Source organism: Penaeus japonicus, unplaced genomic scaffold (genome assembly GCF_977035675.1).
Source record: "Penaeus japonicus unplaced genomic scaffold, GWHDUDI00000001_assembly GWHDUDI00000031, whole genome shotgun sequence".
Taxonomy (NCBI): Eukaryota; Metazoa; Arthropoda; class Malacostraca; order Decapoda; family Penaeidae; genus Penaeus; species Penaeus japonicus.
In genome coordinates, this window is record NW_028234433.1 from 13,155,938 (window position 1) to 13,173,437 (window position 17,500).

Genomic DNA, 17,500 nt, shown 5'->3' on the forward strand with positions numbered 1-17,500 from the left:
CTCTCTCTCTCTCTCTCTCTTATCTCTTGTCTCTCTTTATCTCTGTATGCCTCATTTTCTCACCTGCTTTCTCTTCTTGTTAACCCATCCCCGACGGGGGAATTCTAGCCTTGAATGTCCAAATGCCGGGGCGTTCGAATTATTAGGCCTAAATCAATTGAATGGCTGGCACAATACTGTGCCGCCCGGCCACTGGGCTTTTGAATGCGCGGTACACATGCTGTACCACCCGTCCTGTGTGGGTTAAGAAAACCCTTGCATTTTTACCATTGACCTCGTCCCATTGGCCAACAAACCTGCACCAGTTATAATCTGGTGCTATAAAGTTTTTAGATTTATCAGGCCATTGATTATCAAAAATAGAACCAGACTAAGCTGCCAGTGTGTATATGTTTGAGTTTTGTTGTAGACCTCCCTGGCTATTTATTGTCAAATAAGAAACCAGTCCAAGCTTTATCTTTCCACAACATATATGGCGGAAGTTGTTGGTTTTACAAGTGTGCCAAAGCGTGCAAAGTGTGCAAGCCATGAGACATGCTAAACCATATCTGCTACGTGCTTTGTTGATTTTATATTTGTTTTATTTTGTTTGTGACAGTGGTACCCGAGAAGGAAAGTACTTTAGAATTCATTAATCAGTTAACTTCATGTACTACCTGAAACAGTTTAACCATTGTGTTAACTCCATATTTATTTATGATTATAAGCAGAAAGAGGGAGAATGCTCAGCCTAAATAAAGATTAAAGGTATTAATATATACAGAAATCTTGTCAGCATCTATTCTTCCTAATATGGTGGTAGTTTGGTCTTCAAAAGACACATACACAGATGGATGAGATAAGCCTTATCAGTCCCTTATTACCAGATATGCATGTATATGCAGGGCAGTAGACTAAATGGGTTTCCCAGGCTTCAGTAGAATAATTGAATAATTGAACATATTAATTGTCCTAATTGAATATATTAATGATAATAACTATGCATTGCTATTATCTTCTTTACCTGTTATAAGTACTACTAATTAACATTTGGTATGATGCTTTAGTTACATAATTTAAGGAATAATGAGCTTGTATATAGAAGAAAAAAATGCAGTGTGAAAGTGATTTGACCCCACAAAAATACCTGTTGCAGAATTATTGGAAAATTAGTTAGAAAAAGATAATAGATTCAAGCTATTTCCAGAAATTCAAAAATTATTTTCTTGATTATCCCCAAATTTTGATTAATGTATTAGTACCAAATTTGGTAAGGGTCAAGTTTTGAACAGCCTTAAGATACAAGGAAAATAGCACATGTAGGCGATAGAACAAAAATTTTATGAGAATTTTCATTCAGAGCACTTCCTCCACAAATTGTTAATAAAAGAGTTATTCAGCAGGTCTGATGTGCCAGCAGTATATTTTTCTAAGTCGCTCACAATGTTAATGGTAGGATGTCAAGCTTACACTGACCGCATAACTAATTTTTGCGGTATGACAATTAGTTTGTGTGTTAATACGCCATTGTAAAAACTATTAATTCTGGTTGAAAGTGTCTTTCCTTTCACAACTATATATTTCTTCCATTTTATTTCAAGAAATCTAACATTTACAACAATTTCTCATGAATTTTTTTATCATTTTCATTAAACTGTGGATGTACATATTCGCTACCAGGGTGATTTGACAGTTCCTTGGCCGTTATGCCTTAAGGAGTGCCGGTGAGAATCGCTTTGTTTTCATTGTTATATAGATTATTGGGCATTCTTCGATCAGTGTTGTGGCAAAAATGGAAGAAAGGGACATCAGTATCCATCTTGGTTTAATATCAGAGCCCATCAATTGCCCCAAGTGAAGAAATTGTGCATTTTTGATGGAAGCAATCGAGAAGAAATCGCCAAAACCAAAGAAAGGTGCAATATTTCTATATACAAAGGTATGTGGTTTTCTGACATCAAATTACATGCTGAAATAAACATATGAAAATTGAGGCAATATCTATTATTATTCAAGGTCTTCTCTCTTGGGGGTCCTTTGGGCAGAGCTCCCTAACTAGGGGTTTAGGTGGAACACATGGTTAGAACACAATATCTAAAGACCACATGGGTCCAGGGTGTGGAGCCCCCTGGCTAGGGGTTTTTAAGTGGAGGTTTTAAGTGTATTACCACCAGGTTTGCCGAAAGTGTGTTCCCTTCAAATTTTAAAAGTTGACGCTTCATTTTGTCAATCTTGATTGATGGCAGACATAGCCGATTTTAAATGTTTTTATTGTTTTTTTATGTGCTGGTATTAAATATTAATTACATTTTAGCTTGCTTTACCCCATAATTTCCCAGATATACTTCATACCCTCCTCTATAATCTGGACTTTAATATTTTCAGAAACGGTAATTTGCGGTGGTAAACGATAGCAGATTCACGCAACACACAGAAAGAATTGCAGATAAAAATTTGAATTGCAAGATTCAATGGCTGTATGAAACTGGACATTTACCCTTAATTTTTTAGGCTGGAGGAATATTATAGCATTGTAAATGATATCTGAGTATCAGTTATCATTATCATTATACAAAGGTGCATGATGACAAAAACTCCTCAATTCACTTAACTGACATCAACTGGTTCACAGGAGCAGCAGCGGCAGTGAAGACGTGCAGGAAACGGAAGAAACAGAGACACTTGAAAGCTTCGACTCTTTCACACAAGACGAGGAGGAGCTGGCCCGTTACTTAGGGGAATATGGGAAGACTCCGCCTCGCACCCATCGCCTCCGTCGTCAGAAGGAGAGGGATGCCTACTGGTGAGTTGGTCTTAGTGGGGATTGAGGGTGAGTGAGAGTAAGGGTGTTTGAAATTGAAGGTGAGTGAGACGGAGGATGAGTGAGAGTGAGGATATGTGAGAATGAGAGTGAGTGAGAGTTGAAATATGTGAGACTGAGAGTGATGATGTGTGAAAGTGAGAGTGAGGATATATGAGAATGAGGGCTCCTGAGAATGAGAGTGAGGATATGTGTGAGGATAAGTGAGAGTGACAGTAGTTGGAAATAAGAATGAAGGTGAGTGAGAGTGAGAATGAGAATGAGAATATCTGAGAGTGAGGGTGAGTGAGAGAGGATATATGAAGGTGAGTGAGAGTGAAAGTGTATAAGAGTAAGGGGAGTGATAGTGAGGGTGTGTGTGAGAGGATATGTGAGAATGAAGGAGAGTGAGTGAGAGTGAGAGTGAAGGTGAGTGAGACCGTGGTTGTGTGAGAGAGAAAGTAAGAGAGAGGGTGAGTATAAAAGTGAGAGTGATGGGAGTGAGAGAATAAGAGCGAGAGAGAGAGAGAGAGAGAGAGAGAGAGAGAGAGAGAGAGAGAGAGAGAGAGAGAGAGAGAGAGAGAGAGAGAGAGAGAGAGGAGGGGGGGAGTGAGGGGAAGGGAGAGAGTGAGAAAGAGGGAGGAGAAGAGAGAGAGAGAGAGAGAGAGGGGAGAGAGAGAGAGAGAGAGAGAGAGGAAGAGAGAGAGAGAGAGAGGAGGAGAGAGAGGGGGGGAGAGAGAGAGAGAGAGAGAGAGAGAGGAGAGAGAGGAGAGAGAGTGAGAGAGAGAGAGAGAGAGAGAGAGAGAGAGAGAGAGAGAGAGAGAGAGAGAGAGAGAGAGAGAGAGAGAGAGAGAGAGAGAGAGAGAGAGAGGAGGGGGGGAGTGAGGGTGAGGGTAAGGGTGAGCGAGTGAGAAAGCAAGAGAGAGAGAGAGAGAGAGAGAGAAAGAGAAAGAACGAAAGAAAGAAAGAAAGAAAGAGAGAGAGGAGAGGAGAGGAGAGGGGGGAGTGAGGGTGAGAGAGTGAGAGTGAGAGTGAGTAAGAGAAAGCAAGAGAGAGAGAGAGAGAGGGGGGGGGGGAGTGAGGGTGAGGGTGAGCAAGTGAAAAAGCAAGAGAGAGATAGAGAGAGAGAGAGAGAGAGAGAGAGAGAGAGAGAGAGAGAGAGAGAGAGAGAGAGAGAGAGAGAGAGAGAGAGAGAGAGAGAGAGAGAGGGGGGGGGGAGTGAGGGTGAGGGTGAGCGAGTGAGAAAGCAAGAGAAAGAGAGAGATAGAAAGAGAGGGAGAAAGAGAGAGAGAGAAAGAGAGAGAGAGAAGAGAGAGGGAGAGAGGAGAGGAGAGAGAGAGGAGAGAGAGAGAGAGAGAGAGAGAGAGAGAGAGAGAGAGAGAGAGAGAGAGAGAGAAGGGGGGGGAGTGAGGGTGAGGGTGAGCGAGTGAGAAAGCAAGAGAAAGAGAGAGAGGAGGGGGGGGGAGTGAGGGTGAGAGAGTGAGAGTGAGTAAGAGAAAGCAAGAGAGAGAGAGAGAGAGAGAGAGAGAGAGAGAGAGAGAGAGAGAGAGAGAGAGAGAGAGAGAGAGAGAGAGAGAGAGAGAGAGAGAGAGAGAGAGGGGGGGGGGGGTGAGGGTGAGCAAGTGAGTGAGAGTGAGAGTGAGTAAGAGAAAGCAAGAGAAAGAGAGAGAGAGAGAGAGAGAGAGAGAGAGAGAGAGAGAGAGAGAGAGAGAGAGAGAGAGAGAGAGAGAGAGAGAGAGAGAGAGAGAGAGAGAGAGAGAGAGAGAGAGAGAGAGGAGGGGGGAGTGAGGGTGAGGGGGAGTGAGTGAGAAAGCAAGAGAGAGAGAGAGAGAGAGAGAGAGAGAGAGAGAGAGAGAGAGAGAGAGAGAGAGAGAGAGAGAGAGAGAGAGAGAGAGAGAGAGAGAGAGAGAGAGAAAAAGAAAGAGAGGAGGGGGGGAGTGAGGGTGAGGGTGAGCGAGTGAGTGAGTGAGAGAGTGAGTAAGAGAAAGCAAGAGAGAGAGAGAGGGGGGGGGGAGTGAATGAGAAAGCAAGGAAGAGAGAGAGAGGAGGGGGGGAGTGAGGGTGAGAGAGTGAGAGTGAGTAAGAGAAAGCAAGAGAGAGAGAGAGAGAGAGAGAGAGAGAGAGAGAGAGAGTGGTGGGGGATAGTGTATGTAATCATTTCATATTTGTATTTACTTGATTTAAGCTCTGGACCATATTGAAAAAGAAGGATACAGAAAGAAAGAAAGATTGCAGGATACCACTTACAATTATATTGATTGGCCACATCCTTGATAAACACTCTCTGCATGACTCTCTGTTTGTGTGCGTGTGTCTACATGTGTGTGTTTTTGTTTGTTTGTGTGTATGTTTTTGTTTTGTTTGTTTGCTTGCTTGTGTTTGTGTGTGTGTTTGAGAGAGACTAGAGAGCTAAAACAGATATGGTTTTGCTACCATGACTGTGGTAGAAAATTATTTGTTTTCCAATACCTCCATTTTGCTTGGTTTTAGAAGTAAAACATAAATGTAATTTTTATTTTTATTTTCATCTTTCTGTTTGCTACTTATACCTTGTATCGGTTGCAGTTCTCAGGCAAAGGTTGCAGCCAAGACCATCAAAGCCACCCTGAAGCGACGTGATACAGCTGAACGGTTCCTCTCCCTCCCGGGATTCTCAGAACATGGCTTTGGGGAAGCAAGTGAGTCTTGAGAGAATAATTATGTCTTGACATTGTTTTTGTAACTTTAAAAATTTTCTCCAGGGAAGGACCAGACTGGATACACAAATGTCTTACATAGAATAATGTATCAGCCATTAGGAAGTTTACTTTTTTTCCTGTTTTATGAATGATATGTGAAAATTTGTTTCTTATTGCAGTTTTATTGAGAGGAGCAATTAGCATGTGTAATTGTAAGTGGACAATTTCAGTTTCACTGTACATAGAAGACTTGAAATTGTACTTCTGGTATGGAAACCTTACTGTAGAAAGGTACCATTGTATGTTGATCATCATTGACCCTATTTCTTCTCTTGTATCACTTGTGCCATATGGTGGTAACCAAGTATAATGTACAAATAGTCACTGGTACAAGAGAGCCACAGAACCAGAACTGTCAGTGTTGTATAAACATGTATGGCCTTTTATGTCCAATGTTCAGCTCTGTAAATTTTATATTGATCTTTCTCCCATATGTGTAGTATGACCACTAGACTCCCAATAAAATCTTCCACTACAGTATTAAAGATAGAAATGTTAGATACATGTATTAGGATATACAGTATTTTATTGCATTCTTCATTTGTTATTTCATACTTCATCCAGAGTGCATTGATTATGTAATTGTATATCAGTCTTATAGATTTAGAAATCAGATAGATGAACAAGTAATGTGAAGTAAGCCTATGATTTTGTATGTTTTCATTATTATAAACATTTAATGTTTGTCTAATAGAAAGTATTAGATGCACTTTATCCATTGAGATGGCTATTGTATAATTGAGGAAAACTATTGTGATATGTGTCATTCCTGTAGTCACTATACAAGATAGTATTTAGCATAATATTATGTTATTTTGCAGTAATGACCCCCACGGAATTCTGATTTTGTAAAGAATTTATGTATATTTTCATTATTTTTCTGTTGATATTTATTTCATGAAATGTAAGCAATGAATTGAATAGTATTAGATATTGTGTGCTCATTCATAGAAACAGAATTATTTTATAGCAAGATTTATGGGTATTCACTTGGTCCATTTAGTTTGGCATGATTTTTTTTTTTTCTTCTTCTTCTTCATATCTTTGATTAATTTGTTTTAGGATGAATGACAGTGTAGAAAGTTAAAATTATCTTATTATTAATTGATTTCTGCACCTCAGCTCCAGAGAGGTCAAGAAGACAGTATCGGGAGCGCAAAAGATCCATGGATCGGCAGAGAACCTTTGAGAGAGAGTGGAAGCTCTCAGAAGTTGAGAATCTGTCAATTATCATGAATGCAGCAACCACAGCTGATGCAAATGATGAGCGATGTGAAAGTTTGCCACCACATTGTGCTGCAGTTAGGGTATGTTGAACTTGACTTTGAAATGTCTTCATCTTTTTTTCCAAGTTGTTAATTTCATGAGAAATGTCATTCATTTCTGAAGACATATAAGAAAGCATAAAATAGATAGCAAAAAAGCATAAATAAGGGAGTGAATTTTTGAACCAGTAATAATGCACTTTATGTCTGGAAAGATACTATACAATTTTCTTCTTTGTCAAGTATGATTGTGTGATCAAAGTTCCAAATTGTAAGATTTGCTTTTGTCAAACCCATTCTCTTGATAATGTTGAATGTTAAATTTTATATTGATATGACAAATATGTTGCATGAAATGTAATAAACTGTAATTTCAGGTTGATTCAAGATCACGATACATGAGTGTCTCCAGCCGTAGATTAAGCGAGGATGATGATGGTGATCAAACTGATTGTTGTCGTAAAGTTTCTACTGCAGAATGTCCACAAGATCGTTTGAGTTACTTCGCAAAACTTCAAAGTTTGATTAAAACTAGTACGCAAGAAGTTCCTGTCCATCAACGCCAGGTAAGGACCTGAAATAGCCAAGGGAGGTTAAGCCCTAAGGATAAGCTTGCAATTTGTGGAGAATGTTATTTCACTACAGAAAGTAGACATATTTTTTTCAGACTTACTTTTTGTGTGTTGTTCTTGATAATTTACTTACCATAAGGACTAATTTCATCTTATTACTTTTTCTTGGGTTACTGAAAAGCAAATGATGATTTTTTTATGGCTACAGCTAATAAGTTGTTCCATATGTGCATTGTATAGTTATGAATATATCACAGTACTTTTTTCATGTTTTTGTAAGAATAAAAGCAAATACAATTTACTGAATGTGTACTTGTTCATCAACAGAGAAGTGAAGAGGAAGTCCTGTACCAGCAGGAACTCCATGAGATGTTGTGGCTAGAACTACAAGCATGGCATGCGGGTCAAGATTCCAATTCCTATGATATCTATTTAGTTAATCAGAGAAAGCAGGTAACAATTTTGAGATATTCATTTCAAGGTTTTAGATTAGTTGGGAAAATCAATGTGTTGTGTACAATTTCAAGAGCAAGTTTTCCTATTTAATTCAGATTGCCTCATTCTGTATGTATAATTTTGTTTAAAAAAAAGCTGTTGAAGAATCTTCAATTGATATAGAATCTAATATATTAATGTTTTTTCCTCTCTTTTTTTCAGGTTTTAGATGTTATTAATGAAGTCCTCAATTTTACCTTTGATTCAAACTGTACAGAGAAGCACCAAGAGGAAGTAGATGTAAAGATTGCAACTGTTGATGAGCTCCTCTATGCAGGGGAGTTAAGGATCCAAGGCATACCTGTTAGCACCTCTGACTCCACAGATGGTGTTGGTCCAAGTAGAATGGCTGGGGGAGAGGACGACTGTAGTGGTTGTCTCTCTATCTGGTGCAAGATATGTATGGATAAACAAACTGAGGGGCTCCGACAAGTGGCAAAGCTGTTGAAGAAATTAGACTATGTGGAATCTCTATTTCCTTCAACCAAAAAGCTGGCACTCCATTTTCCCGAGTGGGAGTACACTGACTTTGTCAACCGTTACATGGCTTTGTGTGTTTGGTACAATGCTACGGTGCAGTTGAGAATGAAGATTGAAGTCCTTGGGAAACTGCTTGGGAACATGACATCAGCCCTTATTCCATGGCCTACCTTCAGCACCAGCTTTACAGGTGCTGCAACACCAACTTCAAGTTACGATTCAGGAGTCCCACAAGCCACACACTATGATGAACCTTCCCAAGAGAAAGAAACACACATAGAAAAGTCTGCATCTGTACGTTTTGTGATAGACTGTGATAAATCAGATGCTAGCTCAAACCCCTCTGATTCAAACAATTCAACTGATTCAGGTCATACCACTGGTAGTACTAACAGTGGTCTTTTGATGCCTCCTGCACCAGCCCATCCTCTAGGGGGACTAAAAAGATGTCTCAGTGACATTTTTGTGGAAGCAAACCCTTACAGGTGAGATTTGTGTTTTTGATAATAATTCTTTAATAAATATTACTTTAGTTTATTTTCTCACCAGCTTCATTATTATTTTAGGTTGTTTGTTATTGGTTTGAGGAACCTAGGATTTGTAAATTTTTAAATAACACACTATAATTTGGTACATAATTACTTAAACCAACAAATATGAATTTACTTTATTAGATCCCCTAAAAGTACTTTGTTAACCTCTTCCTCACCTTCACAGAAAATATGTAGAAAAGCTCTTAAGAACAAAAGGCATGAAAAAGACATTTGATAAGGTAGCTGAGGTTATCCGCGATGTGATGTCTCGCACCATATGCATTTTAGAAGAGCCTCGTCATTCTGTGCGAGACTCAAAGCTTCAAAAGGTTTGTGATTTTTCATTTTCTTTAGTTGATTCATAGAATATGGACTACTCAGTAAGGCCTATAAAGTGAACTATTTATTTAGGATCTAGGGATCTTTTTTATTGCACTCGAATGTCATAGGAAGTAAAAGTCTGTTTACCCAAGAATGACTTTAACCCATTCCCGACGGGGGATTTCTAGCCTAGAATGTCCAAATGCCGGGGCTTTCGAATTATTAGGCCTAAATTAAATGAATAGCTGGCACAATACTGTGCCGCCCGGCAACTGGGCTTTTGAATGCGCGGTACACATGCTGTACCACCCGTCCTGTGTGGGTTAATACCAAAAAAATATATCAAGTGTATCTTCTTTCACTATGGTATTTTTATGCAAAAATATTATACCCTGGTTAGATAAATAGTATAAGATAATAAAGAGTTATATAGCCAACTTTTCAGCAAAAGATATGTACTTTGAAAAAAAAGATCTATCGGACACTATAGAATTAAGTAGATTTACTAACATTCTAAATGGAAAGGCAATGAGGTTTATCCTGATCATTTTACTTTATTTTGATAGAGTTATAGTGTGCTCTTTGTGTTTTTTTGTATTGAAATTATCTTTGTTTTGTTTTATTTTTCACATGTATCACAAAGTATGTAACTTGTTAAAACTGGATAATTTTGAGTACCTTTTAAATAGCATGCCTGTCTTGAATGCATAAATCATCATAAGTGTTTTATAACAGTAAACCAACAAAACATTGGTAAAAGAGAAGGAAAAAAGTCAGTTAACCCATTCCCGACGGGACCAATCCGGCTTAAAAAGACCAAAATTCCGGGACTCTTGAACGCATAAGCCTAACGCGTCGGGATTCTCTGCCGCACTGGCCACGAGCCAGCGCTGTGCGCTGGCTCCACCCGCATGCCGGGTTGGACAAAATAACGCGTCTCCGGCGTGTGGCCCAAAAACCACTAGACGTGATATCTAGTCACCCGTCGTTAACAGGTTAATCCAATAATGACACAGAGGTTTTTTTCTCCCACTTGACACAACCCCTGGGTATTTCAAAATGTGGAGGCCTAACACCTCTGGCTATTCACCCCATAAGGCAGCAGGCAGCTGCTACACGCATAATCATCCTGCATACCTACCATACAAAAAGCCATGACATAAGGAAGATCATACTTGCAACTGAGGGCAAATGTTTACCCATTGCCGACAGGGTGCCTAACGACCTAACTTGTTCTTAACCCAATGATGACGGTGTGTCTTCTTTCACTATCTAGGCTACACACCAGTGTGACGTTCCCGATGCAATATTGCATAGGCCCGGCGTAGGGGGTTGCCACTTCTCGCCAGGCCTGTCGGGATTGGGTTAAGGTGGGCGGTCTATGACACAAGCAATGGGGAAAGGGTTTTCTCCACCCTCCAGGTAGCGCAGATTAGCCCAAACAATATTTTTCCACAAATCCATTATAAAATGCGGGTTTAGGCTGACTTTGGAACCCTGTAGCTCTAGAGCTAGCACCATTACAGCAATAATACTTCATGGCTGTGTGCATGCTTCAACTGTGAGCAGATCCCGATGTCGCGTCATTGATGCATTGACTTCCGTCTTTTAGTTCTAATTGGTGCCGACATGTATGTCATGATACTCGTACACAATAGGTTGATACTAAATAATGTTCATTTTTTTCTTTTTATTATTCTTATTCTTCTTCAGCAAGTTGTACTGAAATAGGAAAAATGGAAATCCTCTGTTAAACCTGAATAAGAAACAAAAAAGATATGATTATTTTGGATTATATTCCTTGTTTGTTTTTTCCAGAATGCAACAGACATACCAACAATGGCACTAGCTGAAAACTTAGAAGAACTGAGTAGATACGGACCATGGATTCCAAGGTTTGGAAAAATGGAGCTTCCTCCCTTCTATGCAACGTTCATTTTCTTAGCTTCAGTGTCACTTCAGATGATGAGGGAGTGTCTGAAGCTTAGACTTGAACAGATGCCAGAAAAACCATCCAGACTTAGTATTAAAGAGGTGTGTATTCTGTTTACATTTCTTTTATGTAAAAATGAATATTAAGTAATTTTAGTTAGTTTTTTTTTTGTTTGTTTTTTTATGTTTTATATATTTTTGTGTATCTTTGTATCTATACACATAGCTATATCTATATGTATTTTCACATACAAAGATGACTGCTCTCTCCCTCCCCATACAAAATCCAAAGCCTCTGAAATATTTCAGGAAGCATTTCAATGCGGTCTCTAACCTAGATGAAATATTTCAGTATGAGGCAGGGATGAAGACATGTACAGATATAGTTATTGTTGTATACAGTCCATTTGTCTATTAATGAGAACCCTTTGTATTCTTCAGCTTATGAGGGAATTCAAAGAAGGAGTCAAGTTTGCAGTTGTAGTGAGGCAGAAGTACCTGAGGGCTTGCCATGCTCTCTTTGGCAGCCTTTCTCCACCTCTTCGAGATAATCTAGAGTTTCGCCAAACACAAGCAATTGAAGAGCTAGATGCCAATATAAAGAGAATGTTAGAGGTTTGTACCTTGGGACTCTCACTGCTATATGACATTTCTACAAATGGGAGTGATTGCAGATTTTTCTTTTTGTGATAATTTGATTTAAGTTAACCTTTTTCTAATCAGGCAGGAATCATGTTGAAATTTGATAGATATATATATTATATATATATATTTATATATATATATATATATATATTATTGTTTGTATATATATATATAAATATATTTATATATATATATATATATATATATATATATAAATATAAATATATATATAAATATATATATATTTAGATGGTGTTAACAATTTTTTTTTTTAATGATAGTGTCCCAATGAGATTTATTCAGCTTTTATTTTTGTGTTATAGTTGTAGCAACAATGCTAGCTTCATCTTTAATTTACAGGTCTATCTGGAGTGGCTTGATCAGTTTGTGTGTATGTTGCACCGCGAGCCTCATGCATCGGGTCTTCAGCGGAATTTCCTCCAAGAAGAATGGCGATTTGTCCAAGCAACATGTCCTCACGTTAATGAGGGGGACAGTTTAGCAGCAACAAGATTTTGGTAAGTTGAGAACAAGAAGTTATAAAGTTAATTGCATTTTTTTTGTTGTTTTTTTCAGATAGCCTTTCCTTCAATAAAGGGGGAGGTTATGAAATGGATCTTTAATTCTAACAATCTGTGTTAAGTATCTGGTAAAAGTGTTTATGCATTTCCATGGTTACCTTAACCCTTCCTCAACGGGCATTTTTGGAGTCAGATCACTCTGATGTTGCATCTTTCTTTTTCTTGAACTTATGAGCTATTTATTCCTTCAGTTATGATAATCTATTATACCAAATGCTAAATAGTATCACTTTGCTAATATATCATATGTACATTCATATTTCGTACCATAAATCTAGAAAATGATAGAAAACACATGCCCAGCTCAGGCTGAACATCTTCACATGTGGCCCATCTTGGAAGGATTAAATATCTTTGCCTGCAACAAATTCTAGATAGGTAAATAATTGCCTAAATTAATTCTTATATTACCATACATAATGTAGCAGTATGTGCTCATATGTTACCTTCTCCATGTAAAATTCATCTTTATTGATGTTTATGTTTTGTAATTTTTCAATGTTATATTTGACCTTATTTTCACATTACCATCAAAACTTTATTTTTGTTCACAGCAACATAGCTTGTCACATGCTGTGTAGTGTGGGCGATTTCATTGATACAGGAATCGACGATCAGATGGCAGCCATGCAAGATTCTACTTTGGAGAATTTTGATGAGGATTTTGATGAGGATGACATGGATCAAGATGATATCCAGAAGTGAGTTTTTAAGTCTCTGATCAATTGCTCTATTTTACCATTGTGCAACTGTTTTAGCACAAGGCTTGAAGTCAAGAATTAGACTGCCTTTCAGTACTTTTGATTAGGTAAAGTTTGTCTATAGCAAAACTCATTGATATGTTGTGTCAGTCAATATACTTTATATTATATCTCTAGTTTTGTAAATCCTCTGTGTGTGGGTGTGCATGTGTGTGTGAGTTTATTGATAGTTTATTAATTGAAACATATATTATCCATTGTAGGAAACGACTGCTTCAGAGATGTAGAGCACTTCAAGTACTGTTAGCTGAGACACGTGAGCGAGCCTTAAGAGCTGCAGGGTTAGCCAAGATGCTAAGGAAGGACTTAGAGGTTGCTGCAGAATTCCAAATCAACTGCAAGCCTGCTGTGGTGCTGAGCAGATTACGGGAAACAGGGCACATCCGAGTGATTGCACCACACAGCCAAAACCACTTCATATTTGTACCAGGTGGGTAATCTATGGATTCTTGATTATGATGATTTGATAAAACAATGTTGCTGAATTTCTTTGATTTTTCAGTAGTGCTTACTGTTTTAGACATAAATACAATCACCCATTCCTATATCTTTACCTCACTAGTATTATAATCACTGGTTACCTTCATAAAATTCTCTTGCAGCTCGTATTAAGGACAAGAAGGAATACATCTGGCACTTACTAGACATGAGAGTCGGTGGGATTGGCATCGAGCATGAATCGGATGAAGAGGGAGGGTATCTGGTCCTTATGAGGTGTGACGAGGGGGACAGTCTTCACAATTTGTGGACTGGCGATCTGATCAAGATAGAACCTACAGCAGATTGCACAATTACACTTTCTAGAGTACAGGTGATTTGACTCTCAATATTGTAATCTTTTTTTTATAATTATACATTAAACTAGAATAAGTTGGTTCAGATCATGTGTCATAACAATATTTATTATTTGTTACTTATTTGTTGAATGTTGATTGTGAATATGTATTTTTTCAGTTAGCAGCTATAACTTCATTTTAAAAAAATGAGAGGAAAGAAAAAATCAAATAAAAATGCTACAATAAGCTATCTATTCCAGGTGACAAGTATTATGGTGGTAGTATCTACAGGGACAATGCTCGTGCCAGTCCGGAGAGAATTTCTTCACTGTATGGGCAACACTGTCCTTTTAGTGCATGACCAGACAACACCCAACAAAGCCATTACTCATTCCATTGATGAACTTAAGGTTAGAACATCTTGTCCATTAGAATGCTTTTTACCATAGACTGGATTACTGCAAAAAAAGTTCTTTCATCGTCTTTTTCCTTTATTATTGCATCATATTCTCATTTCAGAAAGAGGCTCTAGAGCTATGTAGTAGTCTCAAGAAGAATATACAACAGGTGGAAAGTATGACAGATCTAGAGCTAGTGATGCCGAGCTTAGAAGATGGAGAACGGCGTCAGCTTCATTTAGTAACCAGAGATGTGGTTCACCAGTACTTCATGTTTGGCTTTGAGGTATGCCAAACAATAACTCATGCAGGTTATGTAAAGATACCTATTATTATGCTTTTCCATTGACTCAAAAGATATGATCACACTAGTGTTTTCTGCATACAAAAAATAAAAAGTATGGCTACCAGCATTATCCATGAGAAACCTGTTTCATAATTCAGGTGAGAGCTAAGTCTCAGTGAATATTAAATTTTACTAGGAGATTGTGGAAGGTATCAAATATAGTCCAGCTCTTGGATTTTTCATACCAGATATTAATGTTATGATAAGCTTGATTTCTTGAGCATAGATATTGTACTTAATCTTACCTTAGTTGTGTTTTATACTTTTTACTATATTGTGTGATACTTTATGAATTAAGATTTCTCTCATGTTATCTTCTCTTCAGTATCACAAAGATGTCACTCGTCTTGTCACTGGTCATCACCGTGCGTCCGTAGCACCACTTCTGGTTGATCTTGCTCGAATGTGGATGAAATTTGTCCAGAGTCATTATTCAGAAGGAAGAGGCAGGCGTCCAAGATGGTCAAACGCAGGAGTCGAGTTCATTGTTTTTGTCTGTGACCCACACAATACAAGGCATCTCAAAGATGAGGAATTTGAGGTGAGAGTCAGCTGGAATATTCCTTTATTATTACTGTCCTATGTCATCTACATTGAAGCCTATTAGTGCACCTGATTTACTATGAAAGTCAGAGTTAACATTACATATCCATAATTATCACAAATATCAAACCTTTTTTTGTAGAATTTCCGAGGAGAAATCGAGAGGTGCCTGGTGTACATAGAAGGGAAAGCACCTGAGGTCAGCCAGCCAGGTACACCATTGACTCCAGTACTGCCCAGACACCACTTCAGGTTGGTCACATGATTGATTAAAGTTCATTCATAAATTCAAGGGTCAGATAAATTTAGTTAGTCAAGTTACCTTGATGAAGGGTAAAGAATGAATGAATGAATAATAATGTATATCTGATTACAATAGGAGAAGGCAACTCAGTGTAGAAATGTTCAGAGAGGAGAGTGGGTCTTGAATAATCTGATTACTGAAGCACATCTTTAAATGTAATGCATACACTGAAGGTTTTCTGAAGTTTTATGCAAGTGTGGTTATAGTAAGGTAGATATATCACTACAGGATTTTTATTTTTGTCATCTGAAAATTAGATTCATCATTGAATTTAGAGAATGGGGATCTAAGGTATCTGCTAAAATTTGATGGTTGCTTTTAGCAGAAAAGTGAAAGATATTCAGAATAGAGAAGTGGATGTAAATAGGATATTAGAACATCAATATTGAGACTTGTACCAATCATGAAGTCAGGTTTGTAACTTTGTATATATATATATTGTGTTTATATATCAGCAGTAAAATATGATATCAAAACTGTTGAATTTATAATTGCTTTTATTTTGAAGATGATATTTTCTCATATTTTCAGTTACATCATAAGTCGCATGTATAATAATTTAAACGTTCATACCATAGAGCATACTTGTCTTGCATGGTCATGCCTGAAAGCATGTTAAGCTTCTCATTTTAATTCCTCAGATTAAACTTTTTGAAGAGCTTGCATTATTTAACAAACAGTAGATCAAGCATATCTTTTATAATAGTTTTATTGCACTTTGAAACTCATCCACTAAGTTAAATTTCTCTCTTGTTGGTGCCTCCAGCAAACATCTTACAGGGACCTGTTTAATCACACATATACATGAATCACAAAAATAAGGTGTCCTTTTTTTTTGCACTCTCTCCCTCAGCCTCTTTCCGAGCTCACTTTATGAATTTGGTTTTGGGATATAACAAAACATCCATCATGAATTGGATTTACATCTTAAAAACATCCTAAAAGTAATTTTTACTTCTCTCAAAGACATGGACTTTTGACAAATATGAAGCAGATGAATTGATACAAAGAATAATGTCAGGAACACTGGTCTTGTAAAGAAAACTTGGTCCACATTCTTAGAAGTGCTTTAAGCATGCCATATTGCATCATTTTATTTTACTTTTCTTTTTAAATTTTCCTGGGGTTTGTTATAGCTTAATGTTGATCTTGGAAAAAAAAAAAAATTCTTTCCTGCTAATTATGATAAAAGAATAATGAAAACTGAGCTCCTTGAATTTTAGGTCGTGCTCAATTTTCATTTGTATTGCTTTTCAAAATCAGTTTGACTAATTGCAAATTCACAGAAAAAAAGATAAAACCTAATCATGTTATATTATGAAGCAACTTGTTATTTAGGGTCATGTTGATTTTCCTTTTTATAGCATGTCAAAAAATGTTAGACATTACATATTGAAATTAAACTGACAAGAAAATGTTTATAAGAATGAAGATGTAGCTTGAAAAGCCCAGCACATTGGATTTCAGCTCAGAATGGCAGGAATGATACTGAACTAACATCACAATTTATTTATCTATTTCTCTATTGGAAGAAAGGCTCACTACGCATTTTTGAAGTTTGACTGAAAAGGTATGAAAACAGAGAAGTTCACTGCTTGGCATGCATCCTCACAAAGATCTATTCTCATTCTCTGCACACCCTCACACAAGTGTCAAGTAGATTGTTAATTGTAAGAGAGGAATAGGACTCCAATCTGTTCAACCAAATACTTTCACTCGAAAAGAGGAATGAACTGAGATGGCACCTGATGCAATCTTCCTCAGGTCTTCTTCCACGTCATCCATGGGCTATAATGCACCAGAGAGGTCCCTGTCCACACAGTCCTCCCAGAGTGATTATTCCCCTGGGGTGAATCCAACTGACAGCCCGCTCCTAAGGTGGGCAACAGGCAGAGCCAGATTTGCCTTGGAGGACAGCAGATTGGCAAGATCTGCTGACTTGATGTGTTATAAATATGTTTTTGGTCTTCAGTACAAATACGAATATATATATATATTTGTATATATATGTATATATATATATATATATGT

General features: G+C 37.6%; 1 protein-coding gene across 3 annotated transcripts in view; it reads left to right on the forward strand.

The window, feature by feature from the left end:
* Window positions 1-17,500, forward strand: part of Mekk1 (mitogen-activated protein kinase kinase kinase 4) — a 41,395-nt gene that overhangs the window by 1,221 nt on the left and 22,674 nt on the right. Inside the window, exons 2-20 of one of the 3 annotated variants that reach the window (XM_043031555.2) lie at window positions 2,612-2,782; window positions 5,345-5,457; window positions 5,637-5,669; window positions 6,640-6,824; window positions 7,160-7,348; window positions 7,682-7,807; window positions 8,012-8,814; window positions 9,047-9,191; window positions 11,002-11,217; window positions 11,557-11,730; window positions 12,121-12,278; window positions 12,896-13,042; window positions 13,306-13,532; window positions 13,705-13,913; window positions 14,139-14,288; window positions 14,398-14,562; window positions 14,948-15,163; window positions 15,308-15,417; window positions 17,234-17,347. In XM_043031555.2, coding sequence (XP_042887489.1) covers window positions 2,612-2,782; window positions 5,345-5,457; window positions 5,637-5,669; window positions 6,640-6,824; window positions 7,160-7,348; window positions 7,682-7,807; window positions 8,012-8,814; window positions 9,047-9,191; window positions 11,002-11,217; window positions 11,557-11,730; window positions 12,121-12,278; window positions 12,896-13,042; window positions 13,306-13,532; window positions 13,705-13,913; window positions 14,139-14,288; window positions 14,398-14,562; window positions 14,948-15,163; window positions 15,308-15,417; window positions 17,234-17,347 — 3,651 coding nt within the window. The remainder of the gene's footprint in view (window positions 1-2,611; window positions 2,783-5,344; window positions 5,458-5,636; window positions 5,670-6,639; window positions 6,825-7,159; window positions 7,349-7,681; window positions 7,808-8,011; window positions 8,815-9,046; window positions 9,192-11,001; window positions 11,218-11,556; window positions 11,731-12,120; window positions 12,279-12,895; window positions 13,043-13,305; window positions 13,533-13,704; window positions 13,914-14,138; window positions 14,289-14,397; window positions 14,563-14,947; window positions 15,164-15,307; window positions 15,418-17,233; window positions 17,348-17,500) is intronic. The other 2 variants (XM_043031556.2, XM_043031557.2) reach the window with 2 other exon arrangements.